Source organism: Ostrea edulis, chromosome 8, assembly GCF_947568905.1.
Source record: "Ostrea edulis chromosome 8, xbOstEdul1.1, whole genome shotgun sequence".
Taxonomy (NCBI): domain Eukaryota; kingdom Metazoa; phylum Mollusca; class Bivalvia; order Ostreida; family Ostreidae; genus Ostrea; species Ostrea edulis.
The window spans coordinates 53,211,957-53,228,857 of NC_079171.1; the positions used below are offsets into that span (position 1 = coordinate 53,211,957).

General features: G+C 35.1%; 1 protein-coding gene across 1 annotated transcript in view; it reads right to left on the bottom strand.

Moving 5' to 3' along the window:
- The window catches only part of LOC125662396 (uncharacterized), a 42,422-nt gene extending 25,834 nt beyond the window's left edge, over positions 1–16,588 (bottom strand). Inside the window, exons 1-9 of the mRNA XM_056147711.1 lie at positions 16,566–16,588; positions 15,900–15,988; positions 14,115–14,311; positions 12,709–12,980; positions 6,855–7,001; positions 6,497–6,703; positions 5,627–5,730; positions 5,083–5,224; positions 1,860–2,642 (exon numbers count right to left, since the gene is read on the bottom strand). Of these exons, the coding sequence (XP_056003686.1) occupies positions 1,860–2,642; positions 5,083–5,224; positions 5,627–5,730; positions 6,497–6,703; positions 6,855–7,001; positions 12,709–12,980; positions 14,115–14,311; positions 15,900–15,973 (1,926 nt within the window). The 5' untranslated portion in view covers positions 15,974–15,988; positions 16,566–16,588. The remainder of the gene's footprint in view (positions 1–1,859; positions 2,643–5,082; positions 5,225–5,626; positions 5,731–6,496; positions 6,704–6,854; positions 7,002–12,708; positions 12,981–14,114; positions 14,312–15,899; positions 15,989–16,565) is intronic.
- Positions 16,589–16,901: the final 313 nt, after the last annotated feature.

Here is a 16,901-nt window from a genome sequence, read left to right on the forward strand (position 1 = left end):
ATATGTGGGAGAAACTGGGGTAACTTTATGCCAAAGACATTTTCAATTTGTCATCTATTAGACGATAAACTCATGACCCTGTTGCTATTCATTTCTATACAGATTCTCAGAGTATTGATGATTAATCTATAATAGGAATTGAAAAACTTTACAAAGATGACACGTCGCTTTAGAGAAAATTTATGGAAGAAAAAATGAATACTTATGTATCACTTGGAAAAAACAAAAGGGAACATCTTTGCGTTTAATAATTAATGTTTTGTATGCAAAGAACGTGTTATAATAATAATTTATTATAACAATATTGTTGTATTTACGATGAACTACTTACTGTAATATTTCTTGCTTGTATTCACTAAGGCCAGAATTTAACTGCTTTGTGAACAAATATTTCTAAAATTTTATTACATTACTTACCAAATACTTAATTGTATGCATAGTCATATTTTAGGATGTGTCCACGAAGACGGGTGAGTATTGTTCATTTTATTATTAGACTCTTTCCTTTTTCAAATGCTTTTCGCGCAATATCAATTATGACGTTATTTTTCAATTGTATAATACTTACTGTGACGTCATAGTATTTTTCTGTATGCAGTCTTGCGTGACCTTGCTATAACAGTGAAAGACGACTGACAAAAGACCGGTAACACGGCCGAAATATTTCTACAAAGCGTTTTGAGTTCTTTTTATATTTTACTTCGAAAAAAAGAGACATATAGACAGATAGATATATTGATAGATAGATAGATAGATAGATAGATAGATAGATATGAAAACGATGAATTTTTCTCAATGGCCATTTCCGACACAAAATTCTACGGATACCTTATCAGACAAAATACTATTTCACAAGAAAGACAACGTAACACCAACTTGAAAAATAGAAATAGCCATTTATGTAATGACGAAATTACAGTAACAAAACAATGCAGAATTTTAACCAGACAAAGATAATGCATAAAAGCAATGGCATAACAGTATGCAATAATCCGAAAAAAGGGTGAAATTGATAATAGAAACATTTACATAAAAGAATATATACATAAACGAGCTCATTACTAGTCACCGAAATTGTACAAGATGGGACGCATTCGCCATCCGAAGGTAGTCACAAAAATTTACGAGAGCAATGCATATCAAATCATGACGGTTCAAATATATTTGCTTTCATCATTTATATTTGCCATGAAAGCAGAATGTTATGGCCTATATTTAAGGTTATAAATTCTAATAAAAAAATCAAAATGTTCATTTGTTCAAGGTATCCATTATGTATCCCTTGCTAACTTTGTCGATTGATAAGTTCAAAAGTGACAACCAGCCTAAATCAGCGCAAATTTTGGCATAAAAGTTAAATGATTCACTTTATAATGCATTTCTTTACAACAAAGGCATGTACATTGGTTTCTAAGAAATTTGCTATCCTTATCATGAATGAATTGTATCAAAAGAGGCGATCTTTACTAGAGTTATCACACTTCAAACACGTAGAGAAAGAAGGATAATAGAAATCGTTATATAGCAGGTGAAAATAACGAACAATGATTAATCTCAAACCCCTATGAGTAATACAAAACGGAGAGTAGGGTAAACAAGGACCTCTGGACACACTAAAGGTGGGATCAGGTGCCTAGGAGGAAAAGGATCTTCTGTGGACGGGCCACACCTGCTATGAGCCCTATATCTTGATCAGGTAAACGGAGTTATCCACGGTCAAAATCAGTGTGCGAAGAACGGCCTAAGAATTGGTACGAAACACGCCAAACAGAAATTGACTAAATAATTTGATTTCACTTTCATAAAGATTTGACAATAACTAATGTTTACAAGAGTGAATGATCTTTCAAATTTCAGTCCATCTTGACTTCGGTATTTTCTACCACTTTGAGGCGGTTTTTAATTTTTGAAATCTCAGAACTCAGAGAAATCAAATTTGATTCCTCTTTTTGGAAATAATCTACACCCTTTCTCATTGATGTCACAGTGCGTTTCAGTTTATCTATTTCCTCCTTCAAATAGCCATCGAGGAAATTCTGTATCATCTGTTTTAATCCTTCAGCATATGCTTTGGTTAATGACTGTTTAATTTTGTCAGTTGTAAATACCCCTATCCTGGCCTTGTAAGCATTTTGAATAGTTGTGTCAACGTCATCCAGAATATCAAGCTCTATTAATCCCGAAACCACAGCTCCACTCAGAAGTCCTGTTGCAGCGACAGCTATTACAGCATTACGATTTACTGATAATTGTGTCATCAGGATACTTCCGGCAACGGCAGGTGCGCTGGGAGCAATGAAGGAAACAAAAGCAGAGGCAAGTTTTTTCTCGACATCAAAGGGGGTGGTAAAGCCTCTCATCTTATCTGTAATCCTATGCAGTGATTCATGAATGTTGATAACCTTTTCCGTTATCTTTGCCATAACTTCTCTTTTAAATATTTCTTCCATGTTTTTCTGTTGCCAACTATATGTTTCTTTCTGTATTCGAGATTCTATTTCGCTTCCAATTTTAAATCTGAAATGTTTTCCGATGTCTTGTAGAATTCTCTCTTTGAACTCCTTGCTATGAATGTATTCATGAAGAGCTCTTGTCGTTTCTTCAAGAAATTTGTCAACGGTTTGCGGAAGATTATCAGATGCCTAAAATTCAGAAAACGCTGCCTAATATATATAATTCAAAAGATCATAAGTGCAGTGAAATCATACACTATACCCACTGCCGCATAATCGCTACATTGGCGTCTAACATTGGATTTAAGATCACAATTTAACCATCGGAAGAAACGGTTGGTCGGGGATATTAAGGACAATGATCGATCTATATATAGTGTTACTACAGTAACTTGGTCCGAAGAGTCGGATCACGTCGAGTTGACAGGCGTGGATCATCAGATCACACGAGACGCAAAACGTTCAGTTTTAAATCTGATGACCTGCGCTTATCAATGAGACGTGATCCAACTCTTCGGATCAAGTTACTGTAGTAATGATGAATGTATTATATACCCCTTATGCATTTTAAATCCACATTCATACGCGGGTACGTTAAGGCAGGTTACGAAAATTTTTACTGGGATAAAATCCGCGAAACAATGTGACGTCATAATTGAAATAAGTATATCACTAAGTATATATTAAATTCCGATTTTATTTTTTATTTAAGTTGTATTTATGCACAAAATAAACCATGCAGCTACTAAGATCCAACGAAATGCTATACTGCTGTTGTGTAATTTTTGTCTGATCGATATGAAAGTAAACTGATGACGTCATGACTATACATCGAGTGACGTTGACACATGCAAGGAATTTGTTTATGTGTGCCATGTAAATATGGACAAAATGTAGAGTATTTGAAATATATGACATGGGATGTATGGAATATATATGTGAAACGCTGAGAATTTATTGATATTAAGAAGGTATGTTGATATCATTCATTGACAACTTTGTTTAACGGAGAAAACATTCCATTTAGCATGTCGATCCGATTTTCCTCTGTCTCAGACTGAAATAAAACTGCAAAAGTAGCACATTAGCCCGCATACTTTTAGAGACTTTTTATACACCGTTTGAAAGGTCATAAACTAATGAACACGGTAATTACTGATAGAATCGTCTGTTAAGAAAACTTTTAAAGAAAACTACATAGCATCATGCAAAATGTAAACTATGAGCTAGATGGTTTCGTGTTTAAATGTTCAATAATTATTTCTTATTGAAAGTGGTAGGATTCTATCAGTAATTCTGATATACTATGGGTATTTTACCGTCATTATCGCCAGTTAGACCAATATTTGAATCTTGGGATAATGTGCTACTTTTACATTTTCTATTAAGGTAACTCCATGATCTATTATAACAGTAATGCAATGACGTCATACGGAAGCGCATGTTTGTCATGTTGTTATGATACAAACTGTTCTCATGTAAACAACCAAAATAGTTTTTAAGAGTTAGTAGCTCCCTCTCTCTATGTAAGACATATTTTAAAAATTATGCAGTTTACGTGCATAAATGAAGTATGACCTGCCTTAACATACCCGCGTAAGATAATAAATGTAATCCAAATTATCAAAAAACACAGACATACAATGAAATTATTTATTTGGTGAACACATTTTTTTGTGTGACGCGGTCAATATTTTCAAAAAAAAACAACAACGCTGCGTTGATGCATTGTGACGTCATTGTGACGATATCAATTTCAGAGGATACTGATACGGAATCAGAAAACTACAGTTTGGTGATCCGGAAAACCGGAGCACACGCAGTGAAATCCACAGTAGCAAAGAACGATACATTGATAGGTATATTATAAAATAAAATCCAATTAAGAATACACAATAACGAGTAGGGCAAACACAGACTCCCGTACAAACCAAAGTTGGAATTAGGTGATTAGGTACAGATATGAGTAATATGATTTTTTACACTATGGTATTGAATGTTGCAGATTGATACGTATAAATTAAATACTTTAGACATTTTAATGCACCATCCCTGTCTGTATTAGTGTAGGAAAATTGAAATTGTTACAATCATTTCACTTAAAGCAATGCTCAGTAGTGAATTGTGTATTTTGTATTGGTGTATGTTGAAATACAACCGTCAACTCCTTTGATTATTGGTAAAATGTTATCTCTCGCTTGTCAATATTACACGTCAAAACCATTTTCCTAACTGCCGTGTCCCTTGTAAAACAATGGACGAAAAGGATGCATTTCAGAATAACTGCAACAATTCCATATGATGATAAAAGGATCGTCCTAATATAACTCCAATTTCTACATCCTTGTGGAGCAAAATATACTAGCATATCAAAGGATCTATATCAGATTAGATTGGACAGTGTATGATGATGGTGAGATTTTTATAGTATCAACTGTTTGTGGTATATGTGTCTTTCAGTTGCATTTTGCCGGCTATAACTGTATCGCATCTATCCGTAAGAGTTCATTTGCGAGAACTCGCGAATAAAATAATGTGTTTACTGGTATAACACTTGGCATAGATAGATCTGCAACATTTGACTGAGATAAGTACATGCCATTTTTCAATCAATTTTTTGGTTTATTACCTCCTTTCGTTTACGCTCCGTGTCATGTAACTGCTTTGTCATTTTATCAAAGGTTTTGACATTTTTTTCTGTGTTTTGTCTCGCACAGTTTATCTTGCTGGCCACAACTACATCACAGACTTCAATAAAGGACCTGATGAATCTGAAATGTACATTGTGTTGTTCAAAGGAATGTTAAACTAATCAAACCACTTCAATCAACTTCTGATTATCTTTCACGGGAAACAGCAAAAAAAAAAACAAAAAAAAAAACCGTTTACATTAATCTATAGGCATCTGCCTGGAAAAAGTATTAACATTATGCATTTCATTATGAATGCACACTAGTAAAATTTTATTCCCGATAACCCTGCATTTGCAAAACACAGTGCATATAGAGACGTGGAAGTCGCACATAGATCGTAAGAAAACAATGCTATCAAATTACTGATATTGTGATAATGGTTTCACTCTATTTTGATAGATCATACCTACTTTTAGAAATCAATTGAAATGATAAAATAGTAATATTAACTGATTATTAATGAACATTAGTATTTCTTACTCGGTGTGTACTTTTATTCTTTTGTTTTCATTTTTTGCTGTTATGTTTTTCAAGATCTGTTGAAATCGGTCATATTCTCTCCGATACACTTCATTTTCGTCGACCTGGAAATAAGATTATCCACAATATCATTTTTTTCATGAAAGGTGTATCGGTATTAAATCTGTTTTTCACATGGAAATAAATTGTTGCCTAGTTGTTACCTAACAATATTATTTTATATTAAATTATATGTCGTTATTATAGTACTGCTAGAGACACTAAGTCCATCATCAGTTTGGAAAAGGGATAAATAAAATATGTGCCCGCTGTGAATAAAATTAGTGTAAATCAAAAACGCTTTGCGATTTTCAAATATACTATGATTTCATCTTGTTTAACGTCTCTCTAGATATTTTCCCCACACATATGGACACGTCACCAATACCGGTGAAGGGCTTTGAAATTTAGGCCTAAGCTCCGTGCTTACGGTCATTGAACAGTGACGGTTCTTTAGCGTGCCACACCTTCTGTGACACCGGGCGTCCTTTTTAAGGTCATCTTCGAAGACCCATGACATTCACACCTGATACCGAACGTTTGGAGATGGAACTGTCACTACCTGTTATAACGACTTATGTCTGTCGCAGCTGGGATTCCAACCCTGACCTTCCACTTGCGAGGCGAACGTTCTACATCTAGATCACTACGGCGGTAAAATTACGTTATTTTGCGGGCTCAATTAGTCATATGTAATTATTCCTATCAGAAGCATTGGATGTCATTCTTGAAAGTCTTCCATTAACATGGGTGCTATATCACGTAATTAACTTTTACTTCGTCGATTTTACAAGCGACTAAAACAGAGTTTACAGTTTCATATTTCCTCACCCTGGCTGCGGCAAATTTAAGAATGCAGTTGTCATTTACTTCTTCCCAAACATCATGTAATTTCTCTTTTATCTCATCAAACAGGTCTGTCGATCGCTTTTTCAGGACCAATGTATCCCACTTGTTCAGTAGAAAGATTGCATCCTTAGGGTCGAAGCTATGCATTTGATTCAAGGATCCCCTCACACGTTCCAATATTCGCAAAAGCTGAATTGAAATTTCACCCAATGAACACTTGCTAATTTTCAGTTATATCAGTAAACAAGTGATACATTACATCAAAGAGTAATGTGAAAAAATTAACTTAATGTTTATCCTCTCAATGTTTTCAATTTTACTATGAGTTGAAATAGCATACTCGATCACCCTGTAGTCCTCCGGCGTTTCCCAAATTAACAACAAAGACAAAAGCAAGGGCATTAGGTATGTAGTCCATCATCATCTTGGCCACCTGCTCCTGGTCCTCATCTCCTATTCCGGGTGTATCCACTACAACTATGTTACCCTGAAATTGCATTATGGAAGCTAAAGACAATCGTATGATTTCCGTGCCATTAAGTACAAATTTGTGCTTTGATAGTAATAGTGATGCAGACAACTTCATAAAATAAAGCTTTACGTGTAAAGGTAAAGATTACGAAGAGTGCTCAAATCTCATAACTCCTATAAGCAATACAAAATAGAGAGTTTGACAACCCTGGACCTATAGACGCACCAGAGGTGGGATCAGGTGCGTAGGAGGAGTAAACATTCCCTCTCGACCGGTCACACCTACCGTCAGCCTTATAACTTGAGCAGGTAACCGGAGTTATCCGTAGTCAAAATCAATGTACCAAGAGGGGCCTAACAATCGGTATGAACCACGTCAGACAGCATTTGAGCCCATGAAAGTTTATATAGGCAAACTAGATCGTTATAACGACCGTATAATTTGCGAAATGCTGACGTTAATCGAGACCGTGGAGAACCATGCACCATCAGCTTGTTTGTCAGTAGTCTGCCTCGATTTAAAAACTTACCATACACAGACAAGCTCTTGCGTATTGAATCAGATGAGAAATATAAACATCATATGCAGGTGATAATGGAATATTGCAACATAGATATGGGAAGTTTACGACGGAGAAGCTGCAATAATCATGTTTGACATCAAGTTAAGTTGTTAGGTTGTTCTTGATATCTACTTTCAATAAAATAACTAAGTATGAAGCAGAAGTACACGACTCTGTGGTGTCTTTTATTTCGAGTTAAGAGGGATATATCGAATCGATATATAAATGAAAATAATCTCAGGAAAGAATTAGATTACCGATAAGCTGAAGACATCCCGTTTGACACACAGCAGATACATTATGTCAACGTCGAGTTGAAGACCTTAGTTAGCGTTTTGCTGTTCTCGTAAAGAACATTTGAATGATTTCTGCTTCTTAAGAATACAAAACTAGTTGGTTATGTCATGAATTAAATAATGACGAGACAACCAGCATATACGAGTCAAAAGACAAAAACGAAAAAATAAATGTCAAAGAAAACAGAGGTTTGTTGGCTGAAATTAGCCATGAAACAAATAGGAAAAAGGTATGCAAATGGATCATGATGAATAAGCATTGATTAAATTCTCAAAACACCCGATACCTAGAAGTGTCGGATCTGTGTAATATATACAGGATCAAATGAAGAAAATGTATAAAGGGCTTACATGACTAGCGGCACGAACAATTCAATGAATCCTCAGGACAAATGAAACTGGTTTTACTACTAAAAATAATGGGATGTGCGAACACGGACCACTCGACGCACTAGATGTAGGATCAGATACCAAGGAGAAGTAAGGATCCATTGTTAACCGGTCACATCAACCGTGAGCCCTATATCTTGATCACTTAAACGGAGTAATCGGTAGCCATATTCAGTGTATAAAGAACGACTGAAAAATTGAATGAAGCACGTCAGACCGTATTTGACCCAATGACAGGTTGATTTTGGCAAACAAGTCGTTATACCCACAATATAATTTACAATTGCAAACTATGAACGAGACTGTTGGAACCCCTATAATATCAGCTTGTTTGTCAGTAGACTACCTCGATTTAAAACTGATGAAACGCAGAACAAACTTTTAAATATTGAATCAGTTGAGATCCATAAATACCATATGCAGTTGATACTAAGATTTTGAAAAGTGAAGATAACAAACAGAGAACAATGGCATAACTCTTTTAAGAAATTGAAAATAGAGAGCTGGACAAACAAGGACCCATGGATATACCAGAGGTGGGATCAGGTGTCTGGGAGGAGTTCGCATCCCTTGTCGTTAGCCTTATATCTTGATCAACAAACTAGATCATTATAACCACCATATAAATTGTGAGATGCTGACTTTAAACAAGTGTTTTGAAGCCCCAATAACATCAACTTGTTGGTCAGTAGCCTATCTCGATTGAAAAACTGGTCATACGTAGAACACACTGTTTCGTATTGCATCAGTTGAGAGAAATAAATACCATATCTTCACCTTTCATGCAGGTGATAATGGACCATTGCTACATAAATGTCGGGATTTGAAGACGGAAAAACCCAAATCATCCAGTTTGTTATATATATTAATTTGTGCTGTTAGCATCTATGTTCCATAAAATACTAAAGTACGAAACCGATTTAGAAAACGCTGGAATATCTTTTATTTCGAGTTCACTGGACAATATCGAATCGACATATGGATCAAAGAGATTATTTTCAAGAGATAAAACGTCTTTGATATATCTATATGTCAAGTTAAAGGCCAAAGCAAGATATTTTTTTCTTTCCATGTAAAAGCTTTTGAATAAATTTTGTCTCATAAGAATATAAAAACATGTCAGCTTAAAAGAAGCAAATATCGTTCCCATGGGATTAGGAACAGCGTTGGAAGATCTTATCAACAAAGACTACGAAGATATTAGCAATGAGGAACTCCCTCAACTTGTTATAGTAAGATATGTAAATAAAAGATATGCACATAATCGATAGTAGACCAATAAGTATCCGTGTCCATTGTTTACCGGCGAGCTGTAGTCATCATTGTTTCCCACTCGATATTTATTTTTCCTAATCTGATTGAAACTCCCATACTGTCGTTTTAGTGGTTCAGTTTGCGAATTGAGAAAATATTTGACCGAAAATATGATGATTTCTTCTTGCTATTAGATTCATTCAAACATATATACTAGTGGAAAAAAGAAACTGTGCATTATTAAATTTAGTATAATTTTTCTATATTTATTATTTGTATTTATAAAATCTAAACAATCAATAAAGGGGATTTTTTAACACTATCGGATAGTACCCGACTCAGATGCACAGACTTTTTCTAGGTTAGTGAACACATGTTGTTTATTGAAGTGTTCGTACGCACGAGTTTTACTGGCCAATACTGTTTGGAGTAAGAATTATTCGTTAAGGAAAGCACTTTAGATTTGACAAAATTTACCCTTCTATACTACCACGACTCAGCGAAAACCAACGTAATCGTGCTGTTGGGATGCTTTAAGTTGGAATGACAAAAAATATCGTAGCAAGACACATGTTGCATGTGTAGTAACGGACTTTTTTGTTCAACATAATATCTATATCTTGCCTTCGCCAGCTGTTTCCCCCGATTTATCGCCGATCGAGCACGTCTGTGATGAAAAGGAAAAACATCTACACCGTTCACCAAATCAGCCAGTGACACTGGCTGATTTAGGCCAGGCTTTAACCAATATCTGGAACACCACATCTCAAGCATTTCTGAACACTTTAGTGGCATCAATGAGGCGCCGTTGTCAAGCATGCGTGAATGCAAATGGTGGTCACACGCGTTATTAAATTTGTTAATTCAAATTCGAATACCAGTGTCTTTTGACTGTGTTGAAATTGATGTTATTCGACGTTAACATTAATGGATTATGAAATGTTGTAACGAATACATTTGTTAACAGTATTACAAAAAATAAAATTTGTTCATTGTTATTTTTTAATATTTTTATTCATGTATTAAATAATGCACAGTTTCTTTTTCCGCTAGTATAGATTAAAGTAAATGTAGTATCTTTTCAACACAGGTGAGTGTCACAATTATCCAAATGAAATCCCAGTAAAAATCGATAACAAGATTCTGATTTCAAGCATTTTTTTAAAGCTATTTGCAGTAAAATATATTAATAAAAGAATAACTTATGATAAACTTGATGAAATTTCACAAAAAATGTCCTTCTCCGTTGTTTGGTGGTCAGATGAATTTAGTAAACGGCACTATACATGTAGGAATTGACTAATAAGTTCAGTCCCCAGTAATGTAGTATCCAATATAATTCTCCAAAGTGTTATTTGTCACTGTGAAAATGCGAGGGGATTATCTGGGGTGCATGCGTCTTAGCAGGTACACATGTTGTGAGCAACACTATCAACTTCAGGCAAGTAGAGGTCCGGATTTTCAATAGGTCCTCAGTACCCCGTTTTTGTCGTAAGAAGCGACTATATGAGGGGGTCTTTCGGATGATACCGCAAAAACCGAGGCCCTGTGTCGCAGCAGATGTGGCACAATAAAGATTCCTCCCTGCTCAATGGCCATAAGCGCCGAGCATAGACCTAAATTTTGCAGCCTTTCAGCGGAAATGGTGACGGCTTCATATGAATGAACTATTATCGAAAGGACTTAAACAATATTCCATCAATACAATCAACTTCAAAGTACTACTACTACTACTATTAATACTAATGGTTGGTTCTATATAGCGCCTTATCCAGCGTATGCTGCTCAAAGCGCTTTACAATAATCAATCTACATTATTACCCCGGCAGACCTTATATCAATCTAGAACTTTCTCAGCCTCCTAGGAAGCATACAGTGCAAGCTGCCATTACAAGCGCTAGATCACTAACATTCTAACAATATCTTTCACTGTCTATAGCCAGGTACCCCTTTTACACTAGGGTGGAGTGTGGAAATTCATGTAAATTGCCTTTCCCAAGGACACAACGTCAGACCTGCGGCGGCCAGGACTCGAACCCACGACCTTTCGGTCGAGAGTCTGACGGCCTAACCACTACGCCACTGACGCCACTAATGCATGTGTTTAGAATCAAAATAATGTCTAACAAAGCAAACTTTTGGATGACAGATCAAATATTTTAGATATTTATGAGTGTTGTCTCATTTTCATTGAAAGAAAGCAATGCGAAAATAAGTCAAATCCTAAATGTATTGCAAGAAATAATTGCATAAACTGTTGAAAGTGCTAATCTTGTTTCTTTGGACACCTTAAATTTACTTAGAATTCACATTTGGTTAAAACTTTGCGGCACTGTACCTCTGCAGTTTATCTTTCAATCTATTGATGAGGCTTGTTAAAAGTATCACATGTACTTGATCATGCAATGTATCTTTTCAAAGTTTTACAATTAGGTATATGTTGAATGCCCTAAGGGACTGTGGAATATTGTGTGCGTTCAAGAAGTCACTGAAAACACACTTTTTCCATCAAGTTTTCCAGGACTATTTTCTATCATTTCAGTCATTCGTGTTTGCTGTTTCAGTGCATTAAGATTATCTTATCTGTTTTGACTGTGTTTTTTTAGTTTTCGAGTACCATTTTGTGATGTTTTATATATATAAAAATTGTATGTTAATGTATTATAACTGAGACATTATATGCTGTGTGTGCGTGTGTGTATTTCATTATTATTACTTTAATATGCCCTGAAACTGATGTTTATTCTTATCTGGTATATCTATGGTATATTGTGTTTTCATGTTTTATATGTACAATCAGAATACGTACAGCTACGGACTGTTTACATGTGATAACGCCCTTTATGTCATTGCTTTTTAATGTTTTATTCATTTTCTATGTATTATGTGTAAAACGTTCTGTTGTAAGGATATATGTATTGTAAAGCACCTTTGAGAGTGCATAGTGTATGAAAAGGGTGTTATATAAATATGGTATTATCATTGTTATTATATGAGTGTGCCAATTTAGATCCATTCGCCCTATTTCTCGAGAGATCAAGTGCGTTTAGAATTGAATATTTATTTTCAAGAATTTTCTCGATTATGTACAAATTATGATTTCTTAAAGAGATATAACTAAGAAACTTTAGATTATAGTTGTATTAATTTTCAAGCAAGTTACATGTTTAAATATTTCACGAAGGTAAAATATGTTTTAAATGTCTTCATTCAGACATACCTTCAGCATCTCAATTGGAAGCCAAAAGTCAACGTATTTTATTTTTTCATCCTTTGTCCTGGCTACTTTTGACATCTTGTCTGCCATATCTTCCCTGTTATCAAACTCTCTCACTTGTATCTGTCTGTCCTCGCTGTCACACGTTGATATCTGTAATTTGTCCGAGTACTTCAGTCTACATATTCTGGACGTAGTGGCTGTGATATCAGTTGGTAAGATGTCCTCCCCAATTAACAAATTTATAACGCTGGATTTTCCTGCACTTGTTTCTCCTTATGATGATTGAGAATTTGGTAAGTGACATGATATAGAGTGATATTTCCTTTAAATCAAACATCATGAAAAACAAGTGTTGCAGTACATTTAAGAAATGAACATCACTTTTGAGCTGTTAATAGTCAGTATGAACGGATTTGGATTTGAGGCAAATTTGCCTCAAATACACATCCGTTCATATTGACCATGAACAGCTCAAAAGTGATGTTCATTTCTTATATTTATATTCATTTACTAAAACACCGTTTGTTTACATTGTCTCTATTTTGTTGTATAAAAACGAACTCCTAGCCTCTGTCACAGTAGTTATTGTGACGTACGTCAACACATAGACATGACGTCACATTTCGTCTCACCCTGACTTTATCAACATTGCAAGGTGCACTGTATTTTGGAGGTAGGATATCGCAAGATTGGAATGATAATCCACGTAAGTTTACAATCTTAATCCAAAGGTGTGACTTGCGAGATCTTTGTAACAGATGTTCTATTTTTTTTCAAACCATTACGCTCTCTCAGTCGCGTGCTTTAAGCTAGTTCACAATCCATTCATAGTCAATGTGAAAGGATTGTGTTGCGCGCTGAAATTTATTGGTTCATAGAGGAAAATGTGATTTGCAATATAAATATTTTCACTTACATCTAAATGTCCAATCTAAATTCAATGTTTTCTATTTCCCCTCTAGATAAATAATACTTTGAAAAGTGATTACAATTTGAAAAGTGAATATGACGGACAGAAATCAACCTCATAATCCCGTGAAGAATACAAAATTGCAAGTAGGGCAAACACAGACCCCTGGAAACACTATGGATATTACTTAGTAGTATTGTATGAATACTTACTCTTCCGTGGCACCTGCTCCCACCTCTGGTATGTCCAGTGGTCCGTGTTTGCCCAACTCTTTATTTTGTATTACATGTGGGAATTATGCGAATTATCACTGTTCACCTTTCATTGTAAAGTATATCTAGTCATTATGTTGCTATATTTTACAAAACATAATTGGGTCTCATAAACAGATATAGTTTGCTTGCTTTGTTATGTACTATTTAAGAAATATCCATTCATGTTAATAACCGAAGTATAGTTATTATATAAAAGTACAATATACTGAATCTTAGATTACCTGCGACAACAATAGCACAGTCTGTCTTCATTAAATCATTCTTCCTAGAATCTAATTGTTTGTCAATATCCTTCATTTTTTCCATATATGCCTCTCTTCGGACATGAACATGGAATCCTGGTAACTCAATCAATTTCTGCATGGAAGTAAATAAATCCGCTACATCTCGCTGAAGGGAGCTGTAGCTGCAGGTGTTTCTGTAAAATTGATAAAAAATATATAATTTGATTTCCGTTGTTTTAATAGTATGACCCCGCACAGTGATTGTCTCCACGAGGAAGAGGAATGGGTTTTTCTATAAACTATTCACAACAAGAGGAGGGACATCATTTGTGAACCCCACACGCTCTTAATTTATGCTGTTTGTACATGTAACTCATAAGCAGTACTGTATTTGGTAATAAACAATATAGTCTAAGAAAAGGTGAATATAGCGAAAAATGATTAATCTCATAACTCCTGTAAGTAATGCAAAATTAATACGAATACCTGGATATACCATAGGTTGGATCAGGGACCTAGGAGGAGTGATCATTCCATGTCGACCGATCACACCCACCGTGAGCCCTATATCTTGATCAGGTAAACGGAGTAATCCGAAGTCAAAAACAATGTATAAAGAACAGTCAAACAATCGGTATGAAACATGTTAGACAACATTTGACTCAATGAGAAGTTGTGTGAGCAAACTTTAGAAAAGTCTATATTTACAGACCCTGAAACGTACTACTACACCACTTTCACGGAACGGTACGAAACAATTCTTGCACGGAACGGTGAACGGTTTGCACGAAACGCTGAAGGATCTGCACGGAACGGTGAACGCTTTGCACGAAACGCTTTGCACGAAACACTGACCACTTTGTAGGCGTGGCTTGCACGCTTTGTGAACGATTCTCAGAGAAAATGCATCTTTTGAAACATATCATATATACATCGCGAGATGCAGTAAATGTTCCACTCTTTGCTCCTCACGAAATAATATTTGCTCTGAAGAAGAAACTTCAAACGTAATGTGCCAAAATATGCAAGGTAGTTTAAATCAAATGTGGAATATATTAATTCTAACGTTGTATCTATTACCAATAACAATTTTCATTTAAATGTTGATTCGATGTACTCCTGTGAACTCAAAATAAAAAAAAACCACCACAGCGTCGTCTACTTATGCTTCATACCTAGATGTTTCATTGAAAATAGATATTAACGGGAAATTTGGGAAGTTGACGATAAAGAAGCTAAAATCGAAGCTTATGTGGAGGACTTTGTGGTATCGAATCGAAATATGAATAAAATGATTATTGTTGAGAGATAAAACGTCATCAATATAGCTAAATGTCAAGTTAAGGGTCACAACAAGATATATAGTTTTCTCTTTTCCTAAGAAGCTCCGTATAACTTTTAATTGTCCGAATATAATGCAAATGGAAACCATTACATGAAAGGCGAAGATAAGGAACAATGATCAATCTCATAACTTCTATTAGGAATACAGAATAAAGAGCTAGGCAAACACGGATCCCTGGATATACCAGAGGTGGGATCAGGTGCTTACGAGAAGTACGATTTGTCAATTATGTCTTACGTGCACACGGTTTATAGAAAGAAAAAAACAACGTAGCAGCATGCTATTTTGCACATGTTCTTTATAGTTATACTAATATTGATCATTTATAAGCTTTTCTGGATATACATCACTAATTTTCAATTTTTTGAAATTCTTATGCATTTAGGAGCCTAAAAATGTCTAAGATTTCTATATTGCTTAAATATAAAACATATTACTTGAAGTCGCTGTTGCATGTGACATCATCGAGTTCTCCTTCAGGTTCTCTATAATATAGTGGTGTTTCCTCCATCTTCTCTGTTGGGACCTGTAGACATAAATGGTGTGCTTGTTTAACTCATGTCAAATCAAGAATACTATCATAACAGTAGTTTTTGTACCTCATATTAACTAGGTAAATAATACAGAATTGTCTCTAGAGAGTCACTCAACGATGTTTCTTTCAAAGACAATAGAGTGTTCTTATTAATATTTCTTATTGTAGCATTGCGGACCTGGTCGCGTGACACTTACGATGTAAAATATGTAGTGACACCATCATTTCGAAATATGTGTATATACCACCATTGATATGAAAAATAATAGTTCCTTGATATACCTTAACATGTTTTTGTTATATTTGACCAATGACTGACTAGAAACGGTGTACGATGCTAAGACTTGTTACCTTTAAAACACTTCAATTGGAATTTAAGTTAAGCGCAATTATTTTTTTGGTGGTTATATCAACACAAAAATGCATGAAGTACAAAGGCATACATACTAGTGAGCAAAAAGAAACTGTGTATGATTAAACGTTCAATAAAACATAAGAAAGTAGTCATTGATCTCTCTTTACTCTCAAAGGCGTAATTTGACATACTAAACTATGCTTGAGTACTCACTTCATCAAATATCGCGTTCCATTCACTGTATTGGCAACAGCAGCTATGGAATTTCTAGACTATGCGACACGTGATTAGTGATCTATCAGAATTTCCTGTATTTATTGACAGTATTAAATGTATTGCAATAGAAAAACATTGGTTCATGGAATATAATTTTGGTTGGGAGATGCCTTGCATGATTGAAAATGATCGTTTGCAAGCTATTTGGATGCTGAAAACTGGAATGTCTCAACGAATTGTGAAAGGGCAGTTTGGAAGTCATATCAATACTGTAAATGCTTTATGGAGAAAACTGGTACCGTTCAGGACCGCCCACGATCAGAACGTTCGCGT